General features: G+C 42.0%; 1 protein-coding gene across 3 annotated transcripts in view; it reads right to left on the reverse strand.

The window, feature by feature from the left end:
• The window catches only part of MBTPS2 (membrane bound transcription factor peptidase, site 2), a 42,530-nt gene that overhangs the window by 9,247 nt on the left and 19,900 nt on the right, over positions 1 to 13,383 (reverse strand). For 2 of the 3 annotated variants that reach the window (XM_071430400.1, XM_071430399.1), the window contains exons 8-9: positions 11,007 to 11,101; positions 8,568 to 8,763 (exon numbers count right to left, since the gene is read on the reverse strand). In XM_071430400.1, coding sequence (XP_071286501.1) covers positions 8,568 to 8,763; positions 11,007 to 11,101 — 291 coding nt within the window. Of the gene's footprint in view, positions 1 to 7,676; positions 8,437 to 8,567; positions 8,764 to 11,006; positions 11,102 to 13,383 lie in introns of those variants that run through there. The other variant, XM_071430401.1, reaches the window with a different exon arrangement.

The raw sequence follows: 13,383 nt of genomic DNA on the forward strand, positions 1-13,383 counted from the left end.
ATATGGACAGCAAGGAGACCCAAAAAAAGAATGGGCTTGGTGTGGCAGCAAGCAGAGCTATTCAGTATCCAAACTGCCAGTGTGCTTGGAAGTCATGTTTTTGCTTAAAGTTTAAGACTGACCTTTGACTTAGGGGAACTGAGACAAAATAAGTCTGTTGGATGACAGAGTGAAGACCACAACAGGCAGAAATCCTGGACACCACCCAGCTCAGAAAGTCAAGTCAATCACAGAATCATAGAATGGTTAGGGTAGGAAGGGACCTTAAACATCATTCTGTTCCAACCTCCCTGGCACCAGCAGGAACATCTACTAGACCAGGTTGCTCAAAACCCCATCCAGCCTTGCCTTGAACACTACCAGGGATGGGGCAGCCACCATTTCTATAGGCAACATGTTTCAGTGCCTCACCATGTTTAGCGAAGAATTTCTTCGTTGTATCTAATCTCTTTCTAGAGGAAAGCCTGTATGATAAGCCACTGATTATCAGAGATACAACTGGGAAGTTCTTCGAAACATTCTATGTGTTTTTCAAGCAGTTTTTAGTATCAAGGCATTACAGTAAAAAAATAGTTGAACCACAAAAAAGCCCCAAAGATACAATTTTTTTTCTCTTATACCTATTCTACATACAGAATTACTCAACTAAATGCAATATTTTATTAAAATACTCTTTTAGTCTTATTTTAAAAATTACATTGCTTAACTAAGCAGACACTACAGCATTCTGCAGCTTGATACAGGGGATTGCCCCAGTGCAGGTGCAGGACCTTGAACTTGGTCTTATTGAACCCCATAAGGGTTCAAGTTTGTTCAGGTCCCATTGGATGGCTTCCCATCCTTCAGGTGTGCCAACTGCACTGCACCACTTAGCTTGGCATTGTCTGCAGACTTGTAGAAAGTATACTTGATCCTGCAGCGGGGAGGCCGTGTCCCAGCCCTTGGGTGGGGCTGCCCTATGGGATGTGCTCCCCTGCTTGGGAGGGCAGCTTCCCAGGAGCACCCTGAGTGCCATCCCCACACATGCCCACCCTGGCTGCCTGCTCATTCCAGGGCCATGAGGTCACACAGCCTCATGGTGCTCCACCAGCTCTCCATGAGCACCCTGAGTGCCATCCCCACACATGCCCACCCTGGCTGCCTGCTCATTCCAGGGCCATGAGGTCACACAGCCTCATGGTGCTCCACCAGCTCTCCATGAGCACCCTGAGTGCCATCCCCACACGGCCCTGCCCTGGTTGCACGAGACCATGAGGTCACAGAACTCCATGGCACTGCACTGGCCATAAGAACCAACTGCTCAGCCCCCATCCCCAACTGCAGCAGCAGCAGTGTGGTGGAAGAGGGATCATGGCCTTTGTCCAGCGTCTTTTCCTCTCCCTTCTTGTTCTCTTGATGGTCCTGCATTCTCTGGCTGCCAACTATGCTCCACAGAAATCACAGGAAGCAGGTAAGCTGCCAGCACTGGTCTAGCCTTTCATGGGCTAGGGGGGTCTTCTCGCCAGTGCTTTAGTGAAGGTTTCCTCTGTGTGAGCACTCTCCTGTTGAGAGAGTCCCAAGGGTTCATCTCTCCTCCAGGGGTGTTGCACATTGTGCTTGAAGAGTGTTGAACTGCCAGCTCAGAGGTCCCCAGGTCCTCTGCAGCTCTGGCAATCCACTGACATGTGGCTCCCACGTTGTTACCTGACCCCCATCCAGTGCTTCTGTACACAAGAGCAGAAGATCCCAACACACAATGGAAACACTTCTCTGTGCTTGCTTCTAGCTGATTCTCTAGCAGATTCTCTGGCAGCTTGGAAGAAAGATGGTTTGGAGCCCTTGGGCGAGCTTGGAGCATGTAAGTTCTCAATGTCCCTTCCTTTGAAAGAATAATTATCACTAATGTGTCAATAGCTTACTAATGAGCAATTTTCTTTAAGATGTTGAGGCTGATGGCTCACAGAAATCTCCAGCCACCAAGCATATGCATAGCCCCACAGGTAAGTTACCTAGAAGAAAGTACATTTACCTTTTAATCTTCCTTCTATGTCAAATGCAACTCGTTCATCCCAAGGCCGATGCCAGCCTCTGGCATGGCCAGGTAGTTGCTGTCCTATGGTCAGCACAGGATGGCTGTGTGGCAGCAGGCTCTTTCCCCAGTGCCTACTCTTGGATGTAGACATCAGAAACTAAGGACATCAGAAACTAAGCTGAGACTGTGTTAGGTTCAAGAAATCTGGATCCCATTGCAGAGAAAATGCAAAACAGGACTCTTGCACAAACATAGCTTCCCCTGCAGCTCCATCCCAGAGCTTGCCCCGAGTACCTAGATGACCAAAGCTACCAAAGTAGCCCCAGACAGGATCCCCCTTATGAGCTGAGGTCCACATTAGTGTTCTGATTCATATATTGGGCAAGGAAGCTAGAGGGAATCTCCCCATCCTCCTACATCCTCCATGTCTGTGCCATGCTGAGGCTTTACCTGTATCTGCTTTTTGGTAGTACTACCAAAGTCTGGAGAAAAAAAAGAGAATGTGAAAGCTGGTGAATCTCCTCAAGCAGACCAAAAGCATTCAGGTACTGAGCAGTCCTGCTGGGGTCTCTTATGGGGAAACACATCCTGAAACCTGGGAGTGGCTGCAAGGGGTGCACATGCTGGGGAAAAGGCAGACAGGGAGAGCAAAGCTCAAGTGTCTCCTGTGAAGGCCTGACTCCATCCCCTTGGGGCGTGGGAGCTGGCCCAGAGAGGGAGAATTGCATGTGGAACTTCCTTATGAGTTTTTGTCAAAGAAGTGACTGGCCAAGCAGCAGTGCTCCCCACTCCTGATCATTTGAGCTCTGTTCAGAGGGACAACCATCCCCAAAGGGTGGGAGTATGCCTCCAGGACCAGCACTGGGGGGAAAAGAGAACATTCTGGTGATATCAAACATGCTGCAAGTTCACGAGTGGTAAACAGGCAGCAGACAGGCTAACACTTTGAATTGCTCTGCAGAAAAGGCTGGAGAAACAACCAAACAAGCTCCTAATGCCCACGAGCACATGGAAAGCATTTTCTGTCGTGGAATAGGCTGTATAGTAGGCATAGTGATAGTCGTGCTTGCTGTGACAGCTGGGGTACTGATGTGCTCTCTCGCACTCTGCTGGTGTGGGAGAAAACGGTGAGTCATCAATCCCCTCACAGCTCCTGCTTCCCTCAAAGGCAGCTCACAGCCACAAAGTGCTTCTAGTCAGGCTGCTGTGCAGGAGCAAGTTAGTGGTTGGTTGAAAAACTCTGCTGAGGCTTTTGCAGCTGTCAGCAGCTTTAACTGGCCTCTTATTTTCTGGTCTTCTCTTGGGGAGCCTACTTGGACTGGAGCCAGTGTTTGCTCAAATTGAGCCTGACTGGATAAGAGCAGCTCGCATGAGCGACAGGCAGAGGCAAAACAAAGTCAGGATGAGAAAGAGTGGGGGTAATATTGCTCTAGAAAGCAAGAGATGCATTGGCACCTCCTGCTAACCAGTGAACCTGCCTGGAGGAGCCCTCTGCTTGGTGATGCCTCTGCCAAGGTGTGCCAGCAGCTTCACTCACAGCAGTGAGCCCTGCTAGGTCTGGGCCCTGCTGTGGAGGAGAGTCCCTGTGTCTCACCCACAGCTTAGCCACCTCCTCTCTCCACAGGCAACTCTCTGCTGGAGATCAGCAGGAACGCGCCCACCTGATCACACACTCAGACAGCCAGACCAGTTCACCTGAACCTGCCCTGCCAATGCAGTAGCCCTAAGAAACTCACACATCTAATCCCGGAGCTGTCCCAGTTCCCCTGGCCTCCTTGGCTGCCCTCAAGCAGCTGTGGGAACTGCCCAGCGCTAGCCACAACAGAAACAGCCCCCTCCACCCCCAAACCTGCTGGCCCAGCCCTCTGGACAAAGCTGAAGGTGGGCCTGCCAGGGTAGGGGTTGGGCTGACAGAAACACAACCAACAGCTTCAGGGATTGGCTTTTTGTCTCAATAAAAGGGACAGTCTTCACACAAGTATTTGTATAGTATCAGAATATCCAGAGTTGGAAGGGACTCACAGAGATCATCAAGTCTAACTCCTGGCCCTGCACAAGACATCCCCAGGAGACACACCATGTGCCTGAGAGCATTGTCCAAATGCTGCTTGAACTCTGTCAAGCTTGGTGTTTTGACAGTCTCTGTCAAGACTGCTTCCCTGGGGAGCCTGTTCCACTGCCTGACCACCTTCTGGGTGAAGAACCTTTTCCTGATATCTGACCTAAACCTCCCCTGGCACAGTTTCAGGCCATTTCTTGGGGTCCTGTCACTGGTCACCAAGAGAAGAGATCAATGCCTGCCTCTCCACTTCCCCTCATGAATTGGTAGACCATGATGAAGTTTCCTCCAGGCTGAGGAAGTGATCTCAGCTGCTCCTCAAATAGTTTCCGTTCTAGACTCTTCCCCCTTTTCGTAGCCCTCCTCTGGATGCACTCTAATGCCTTTATATCTTTCTTACATTGTGGCGCCCAAAACTGCCCCCAGCACCTGAGGTGAGGCTGCCGCAGTGCAGAGCAGTGGGACAATCCCCTCCCTTGCCCAGCTGGCGATGCTGTCCCTGATGGCCCCAGGACACAGGTGGCCCTTCTGGCTGCCAGGACACTGCTGGCTCATGTTCAGCTTGCCACTCACCAAGACACCCAGATGTCTTCCCGCAGGGCTGCTCTCCAGCCTTGCATTACCCAGTTTGTCTGTATGCACAGGTCAAGTGATACCCAAAGCAAACAACTTGACAAGTTGAAGGCTGGTATCAGAACATCTGATCAAAACTCCTGTTCATGAGCCAAAATAGCAAAATGGCTGAGACAGCCAGTGTATTCAAAGGTTTCAAAAGACACACACTACAAAACACTGTAGTTTTAAAGCCTGACTGCCTCCTGACAAACACCTAATGACCACTACCATCCTGAACCTGAAATTATGCCTACATTGAGAATGGATCATTGCTCTATTTCCCTCTCTGTTACAATAAAGTGTTGTCACTGACAGCCACTAGAAATGGATCTAAGTTCCAAATCTTGCTGCTGAAGCAAGCTCCAAACACAGAGAAACTCTTCAGGAAGTTGCTGGACTGACCGTTAGAGACTGTAATATTAAGCAATGAATTTTGTGGCTGTAATGGATCAAACCTAATGATAGTGGGCAAATCTGTCCTCTGAAGAGTAACAAAAGAATTACAGAAATTATGTTCTACAGGCTTGTCTTCAAAGACACTGCTGAGAAGAGGTGAACAGTGTGAATGAGCCTGGGTGAGAGAAAACAGTCAATGTTTTCCCACTCTAATTAAACAATTCTTTGACCTGGAAATAACATTTCTTTTGTTGGCTCATGCTAGATGGTGTTGGCAAATATTGAGAAGGATTCACAACAGACACAATTTTAATTGGAAGTGACTTGGAGACTAGGTTGACCAAAGAGCTTTTCAAAACTTCTTCATTGGGGAAAGGGCATGTATGCCATGTAGGAGACAGACAGCATGGCGTGAGATACTTCCGTGTGGTCTCCTGAAGAACTGTATCTGTAATCCTTTAAACCTGGGTTAAAAGCAATGAAGGACCATCCTCAGATAGAAGGGTAAACAAGCATGGAAATACTGAGAGAGCAGGCTGTACCAGAAAGACCTTCACCATGGATTGTTGTTGCTCATAAACATGTCCAAAGCCAGGAAGCGCCTTTTTTATTTTAAAAGACTTGGATACAACAGAAGTAGGAGACTGGCCAAGCTTGAGGAAATGATCTCTAGGTAAGTTCCTTCTTCTTGTGAAGAAAATCTTACAGTTTTGGTCTGTGATGGATAAGAGTAACATTCAGGGATATAATGTTTCCTCACATAGTGTGAAATCCTAGTATAAATCTTAGTCACCAGATTCTTCCCAACCAACAAGGGCCAGAGAAGGAAGCAAAAATGTTGCACTATTAGAAATTACATGAGGGAATAAAACCCCTCATACATAATAAAGAAGAAACACTGCAAATTTGCATGGCAGTACTGACAGGGCTCTCCATTTCAACCTTACACAGCAACAGTCCAACAGAGGAAGGGACTTTAGAACATAACTGCCCTGCAATAGGAAGAGTTTAAAAGACTTAATACCATGTGTATTGAACTGGCAGTATGAATTTATATTGGATAACATTAGATACTTTTTACAGAAAGAATGCTAATTAAAAGCATTAATGTGTCTGTCCCAAACAACATGCACTCCTAATCATCCTTCTGTTTTAGTTTTGGCCAAATCTCCATCCCTGTAAGTTCATTTAGGATTATAATTCTTTAAAATTTTGCTATTTTTAAATACTGGAAACAAGTGGTATCTATTGCCTCTATAACAACAAAAATATTTTTGCTAGGATATTTAAATTTGAGGCAACAGAAAGATTTAATAGAAATAAACTTAAGACTATTTCTTCTAAGTAGCTAATACAGATATACTTTTTAAAAAAATCTATGTCATCTGGAAGTTACCTTCAAATGAAAATATGAAATAATTACTGCTTTTCCATAAATCAGGACTACCATGACATCAATACAAGCCTAATCAGAAAATAATGCCTGCATAATTTTAGAATGTTATTCAAACATTGCTTCAGTGACATTTCTAGAGAAAGTATAGTCATAGTACACACTAGTACTACAACTCCCATATTATGTTGTGTGTTAAATATAGCACCACTCTAAAAAGTAATGTTTCATGCAGGCAGAAAGATCACACTACAGAATAAGGCATTTCATTAAAACATATACCTATTTCAAAGCTCACACAGTACAGGAAGAAATTATTTTCTTTTTTTTTTAACTGTAAAAAACAGTTACCACATTTTGATCAGTCACATTTGGGGAAAAAAAATCAAAAACCCACACCAAACCTGTTGGCCCCAGCCATCCCTGCACAGTGCAATGCTAAGCCTGAAATATTTAGAAGTTGTTTCCCTGGAATGAAACTCTGCAATGGCACAGCAGACTGCTTGTTACCCAAGCCAGCATCCTATCATTTTGGTCTAGTGTTTTTCAAAAGGGAACATAAGAGCATAGATTACATTTGCAGCAAAGCTGGTAATAAAATTAAACTTCTAGCTTTCAAATTAATACATTAAGTACACAATTCCAAGGGTAAATCACTTTAAAATTCTACTCCTACATGTGTATGCAAACAGCATTTTTGCAAATAACTTCTTAAAGAAGAACTACCCCTTTAAATGCAATAACATTCTTTTCTGACTTCTGAAAGCCTGGCAGGTTGAATTCTTATGCAGAATTACTACAGTGGAAACACCAATGAAAACTCCATTGCTCCAATGTATTGAAAAGGGAACAACATCAATTGATCTTCAGTACCAATAGTTTGTATTGTTAAAGACCAAGAAAAGGAATTCTGAATAATTATAAAACTCTATTCTTAAAATATGTTGCTGCATTTGAAATAAATATCATCAGATACAGTAGTGTGTGTTGGTAACACACAAGTGAAAAATTGTGTGTTTTTCTTCCTTTTCCTCTTAAATGGCATAAGGACAGAAGTAACAAATGAAGAGATTATATTTTGGGCTTAAATTATAAAAAAAAGTTGAAATAAGTAACTCCTCACAGAGTAACAAATTACCAGTATGGAAAAATAAAGACTGATAGATTAATTAAAAATATGGTATTCAAGAATGTTATTGGATTTACCCCAGCAGATTTCATCACTGTTTCTAAAACTCTTTTGTACCTAATTCCATTGCTTATTCAGAAAAGTACAATGCCTTCCTAAGGAGATATTCCAAGGTAGTACTTCTAAACTCACCTCAAGAGTTTCAGCTGTCTGTGAGGAACAGATACCTTCCTCACAGGAAGGGACAGTAATTTAACACTTCAAATTTCTTAAAGCCCATCTGCAGCTAATTTTCACCATGCCACTCAAGCTATCAAGTCGGATGTTGATGAATTTGTTCATTCTTTCCATACTCACTTCAGGAGCAGAATAACTTTTTATTTATATAAGATGCTCAAAGGAGAGTCACAGTGAACTTCAAAGAAAGGAACTAAAATTTTATATGTTACTTAATTTAGGGCAGTCAAATGACAAAATAAATCAGGAAAAAACTATGTTGTGATAACACTTGTGGCTCAGTAGTCATGGGAATCTGTCACAGATACTTGGATATTAGGTGTGATTTAAGCAGTCATGCTAATATTCCAGGCAAGGTGTTGGAGCAAGGTGCCCTAGAGATTTTACAATAGCATTTTGAGACATTTATGTGCTAGGAAAATGAATGCACCTGGTTCCTATGACTAACCTGAATAAGATCTGTTCCAGAAATAGCCCTTTCATAGTTTTCTGAAAAAACAACCATCTCATATCACATATGGTTTCTATTACCTTCATAACTCATTGCACTGTGAACATTTTATTTTAGGTCTGAGTAGTCCATGTCTCTCCATTGGCTGTAACAAGAAATGGATTCTGCTTTAAACAAATTAACTGAGAAGCACTCTTAAGACCTTGTTTAAGCAGGCAGGCAAAGGAAACTATATTAGAGATTGCTTTTGCTAAACTTCCAATAAATGATACCAACCTGTGTACTGAAGATGCAAGGGGTGTCCTACATAGAGCATGTCAATATGGGGTGGATGCTTTACCCTGATGAGCCTTGTTTGGTTCTCCAGAGAAGGAGTCACACAAACGCTTGGGACAAAGTCCTTATGGCAGTCCATGTTGGTTCGACAAACTTTGCTGGCTTCAATAACTTTTCGTGCTGGCAGACAGGCATACTGCAAAGAGCATTCAAAATCATCATGAAAGGTAAAGGTAAACTACTTTCCAGCACATCAAATTAAAAGGAACAAAAGATTCCTTTTTAAGCAAAGAAATGCCTCACTGATATAAGCCCCACTGATATAAGCCCACGAAGAGCTAAAATCTGATTTTTCCCCCTAGTTTTTTGTTGTGAAATCCCGACAAATCTCTACCTGATGCATATTCAACCTGTAATTCCATATTTTGTAGTGTGGAAGACAGGGTATGTACATATGCCAAAATAAAAGCAAACTTTTTCTAGCGAAGTACACATATGCACAACAAAACATCACAGCATCTAAACATAGGTCAGTGATTTCTAATGGACAGAGCCTGTACCAACATCCTAGTGACTTACCTGTTCAAGATGAAGTTTTAGCAAATAAACCAACAAACCTATCTGGTGTGTGGTAGCTAAGAAATCATTCTCAACTAAGATGAACACAGGACTCAATGCACTGCTGTGCCCGAACCCCTGCCTGTAACACTCTTTCACTCTCTGACAGACCAGATCTTTCTTGCTCCCCATGGGCCAAAGACAGTACAGCAGAAGGGAACAGGAAATTAGTTTTCCCCTTCATGTCTCTTGGAAAAATCTCAGTGACACTTTTCCTTTTGTTCTAAAAATAGAAGCAAGGAATCATAATCTACTTTTTGCCTTAGGAGGAAAAGCAAAAGTAATTTCTACCTTCTCAGCCTGATCACTGCACTCCCCATAACACATGAGTGTCAGACCCTCACCATTAACCTTGATACAAATTCCTTCTACTCTAATGAGGGAGAAGACACACTTTCAAAAACTGCTGCATAGCACTGCAAAGACCATTAAAAAAATGTTCAAAAATCAAAGTCACTCTAAAGACACCTGAAAGTCACAAGGTCTCAAGCTTCCTGATGCTTTTATTTCTTCCTTGTTCATAAGTAGCAACTCCAAGCTTAAAAATGCCCAGGCTCAATGGGATAGTGATTTATCAAATCTTGCTGACAATGCCATATTTCAAATGAACCACTGGAATGTGTTCAGCTCTTAGTGGTTAAATACCCTGGAGTGGGAAATTTACCACTGCAGAAACTGTAAACACAGCAGATTTGGAAAAAATTTATTTTCATTTCTTCAGGTATTTATCACTAGAGTCAGAACAATAACAAACTGGTATGTGTAGAAAAGTTTACACAGTTGATTCGTGTGTTCTTCTGCTTGTAAAGAACCAACTGAAATATTCCATCACTGTCAGTATGGAAAACATATTTTAAAAAACATTGATGTATTTTCATAGAATCATAGAATGGCTTGGCTTGGAGGGGACCTTAAAGATATCCCATTCCAACCCCAGTCATGGGCAGGGACCTTCCCCTGGACCAGGTTACTCAGAGCTCCATCCAACCTGGCCCTGAACATTTCCAGGGATGGGGCATCCTCAGCTCCTCTGGGCAACCTGTGCCAGTGGCTCAGCACCCTCACAGTAAAGAATTTCTTCCTAATGTCTAATCTAAACCTGCCCTCTTTCAGTTTAAAGCCATTCCCCCTTGTCTATCACTATATGCCCCTGTGAAAAATCTCTCCTCAGCTTTGTTGTAGGCACAACATTTTTAGGCACTGGAATGCTGCTAAACCCTTTTATAAGGGAGTAAGGCAAAATCCTACTGAGAAACTTTGTTTCTATGTGACAAGAAAATCAACATAGTAAAAAAAAATTAAAGTATGGGCCCTTATTTTGAGAAACTGGGCAATCTCTAGGACCTTCTCCTGCATGTTTTTATTTAAATTTAGGGAGCAGCACTGCTGGCTTCAGACAAAATAACTGAACAGACAGTCCAGGGCTTTGCTTTCCCTGTAGTGCTGAATACTTTTAAAAGACTGAAACACCAAAATAAGCAATTTTGACTTCTTCTCAAAAGTTGTTTTTTCTCACCAGTATGGTGCATCCAGAATACTGAAAATGACTGAGGTGTCTTTCTGCCTCAAGGAATGAGGTGTCTAAGATTTTTTATGATTCTTCCAGAGACTTCCTGTTTGATTATGGGAAAAATTGTAACTAGCATTTTGTAGTTTTTTGAGCTGTAATTGGGAAAATTGTATACATGCACACCTTTATTACAAACTGTAGATATTCTTAAACACTTGAGTATGCTGTATAGGTGTGGGCAAATATTACTAAGTTAATATAAAAAAAAAAATTAGATTTACCAAAGAGAATCAGCATTTTAAGTAACTTACCAGCTGGCTGTCCAACTTATTGCTGTATGAAAAGCAAATGTCTGTGAGGCTGTTGTTACTACAACATTCTACTGTGCCATCAAGTCTTCTGTAAACTAAAGAACAGAGGCATAGAGCAAATAATCAATATTATTTGCTGAAAAAATTAGTCTCTGAATGAAGTAAAACTATTATTCCTATTATTAATTGTCCTGCAGCCTTCAAGAATTACACTAATTCACAGTCTAGCTGAGGCTCAATCACAACTACAAATAAAGCTTCACCACCAACATGTGAATGTCCCATGATTTCAGTCACGTGACATAACTGATTTTTTCACCTTTATAAATCTCCTTGAGATACTGGAGATCTACCACTGCATTATTTTGAGTATTACAAGTTGCAAAACACTTCCATATCCATTGCCCCTAACTTGCACCAATATTTGGCTTAGAAATTTGTTAGCTACTACTGTACTGATTTCACTGGCTGGCTATGGAAATGGCCAAGACTCAAAACATACTTTTTACATCACAAAAGCCTTCCAAGCCTTGAAGGCTGCAACAGTGAACAAATGATGTTTTAAACCTTGATTTAACTAGTCTGGTAAAAACCTTTGTATATATGCTCTTGAAATGAATTAGCCTAACTTGCTGTCCAACTTAAAAACACACACAGATGCAGAAGAATGGTCAGGGTAAGGATCTGTATCACAGCAAGTGCAGTCCCTTCCCAGGCAGATCGAGCCTGTGATACTGGCTGCTGATTTATCACTGCACAACCTGCAATCCACTGACATGGAGCTTTTTGCCTGGGGCTTACAGGTGCAAGCACTGTACTGTACAAACCTTTTTTCAAGTACCCTGAGGCTAAGAAACCACATATATTTTTGAATAGCAAATGACCATGAAATTAGTATTCTTATAAACTACATTGAAACCACGTTTTTTTTAATTTCAAAAAGTTCCTTAGGGCATTGCTTTCTCTCTAGCTTCAATACTCAGATAGTTCACTCTCCATTTGTTTTATAGTCAACTCGATGGAGTCCATTTGCTATATACATTTTTATCAATACTCTGTATTTATGTCAAGTTGTGAACTGTCAAGTTTTTGATAAATGACAGCTGCTCAAGACCAAACAGAGTTCATTTAATTTCAGAGGAATATTTCTCACTGCTGGAGGCTTATGACTCTGAAAATGCAGACAGACTGGTCTGATTAGAAGGCAGAATGGGGACAATGGGCTGCTAACACAATACAGCAACCAGGCTTGGAAGCAATATTGAATCTCCAGCACTAAGCCTCTAGTGTTCCAATCTAAATAGGACCAGTTCATCTGCAAAATATGCAGTTTTATTACCCATGACTCCAAAATTGCACTTCAGAGAACAGCACAATCTGAGGATATATATACCTACAACATCTGAAAATTGGTTCTTGCCATTCCTGCCCAGCTGAAAGCATGGGCCAAAGTTGCACTCCTCTTCAGAGGCATAATCCAAAGTGTCAGACCTCTAAAAGCAGGTTCTTACCCATACTCCACTAGTTTCCAGTTTAAATATTTATCTCAGTATCAGCTATATGATCACTTTCTTTGTATAATTAAAAAAAAAAAACCCAACTTTTTCAGTGTCACAGAAATTCTGTAGTGCATCAAGACCACAAGACCATGGACAGTCGAGTTGCCTGACCTCCTGTTTATTTCCAGAATGATGGAAAAATGCAGTGACAATTTTAAAGCTCTGACTAACATCCCACCGGCTTTGCTCAGCAGCAGCCCCTTACCTCTGGAATTCAGTTTCCATGAGTGCTTGCATGAAAGAAACTTTAGAGGGCTTCAGGGCATGTCACAAGATGCTCAGCTAATTTAACTTGACTGTTCTTTTTTGTTGTACTGAATTTTTGTTTATTGTTCTAGTTCAGTTCTTTTTTCCTTTTTTTTTCAGTTTCTTGGGAATAAGCCCTTAGAGTAACAAGCACTCTAAAGTATAAAAGGAAACAGAAGGAAGTAGACTGACTTCCAGAAGCAGTATGTGCAATCCAGACAAAACTGAGTTTCTGGGCAATGACACAAAACCCTATAGGGAGACACATCTGAAGAAATGGCCATAATAAAGCACATCATTGGGTTAAATCATATAATTTGCAATGTCATGCTGATCAAAGCTGTGAGGTAACGTGAAATTTACATCTGCAAAAGATCACTGAGTTGATCCATTTTACAGAACTTAAAATAGAGGAGATAATTGTACTACTGCTAAGAACCAAGTTCTGTAATATCCTGAAGAAGCAAATATTATTATTCAGATCATACAGGATATTTGTACAAGATGACTGAAAGAGAAGAGAAATTCCTATGTGTAGCCCTCTCTCACTTTCAGATTTCACAAAACAGCAT

The sequence above is a fragment of the Agelaius tricolor genome, unplaced genomic scaffold (genome assembly GCF_023055355.1).
Source record: "Agelaius tricolor isolate 1412-34295 unplaced genomic scaffold, bAgeTri1.0.p SCAF_7, whole genome shotgun sequence".
Lineage (NCBI taxonomy): Eukaryota > Metazoa > Chordata > Aves > Passeriformes > Icteridae > Agelaius > Agelaius tricolor.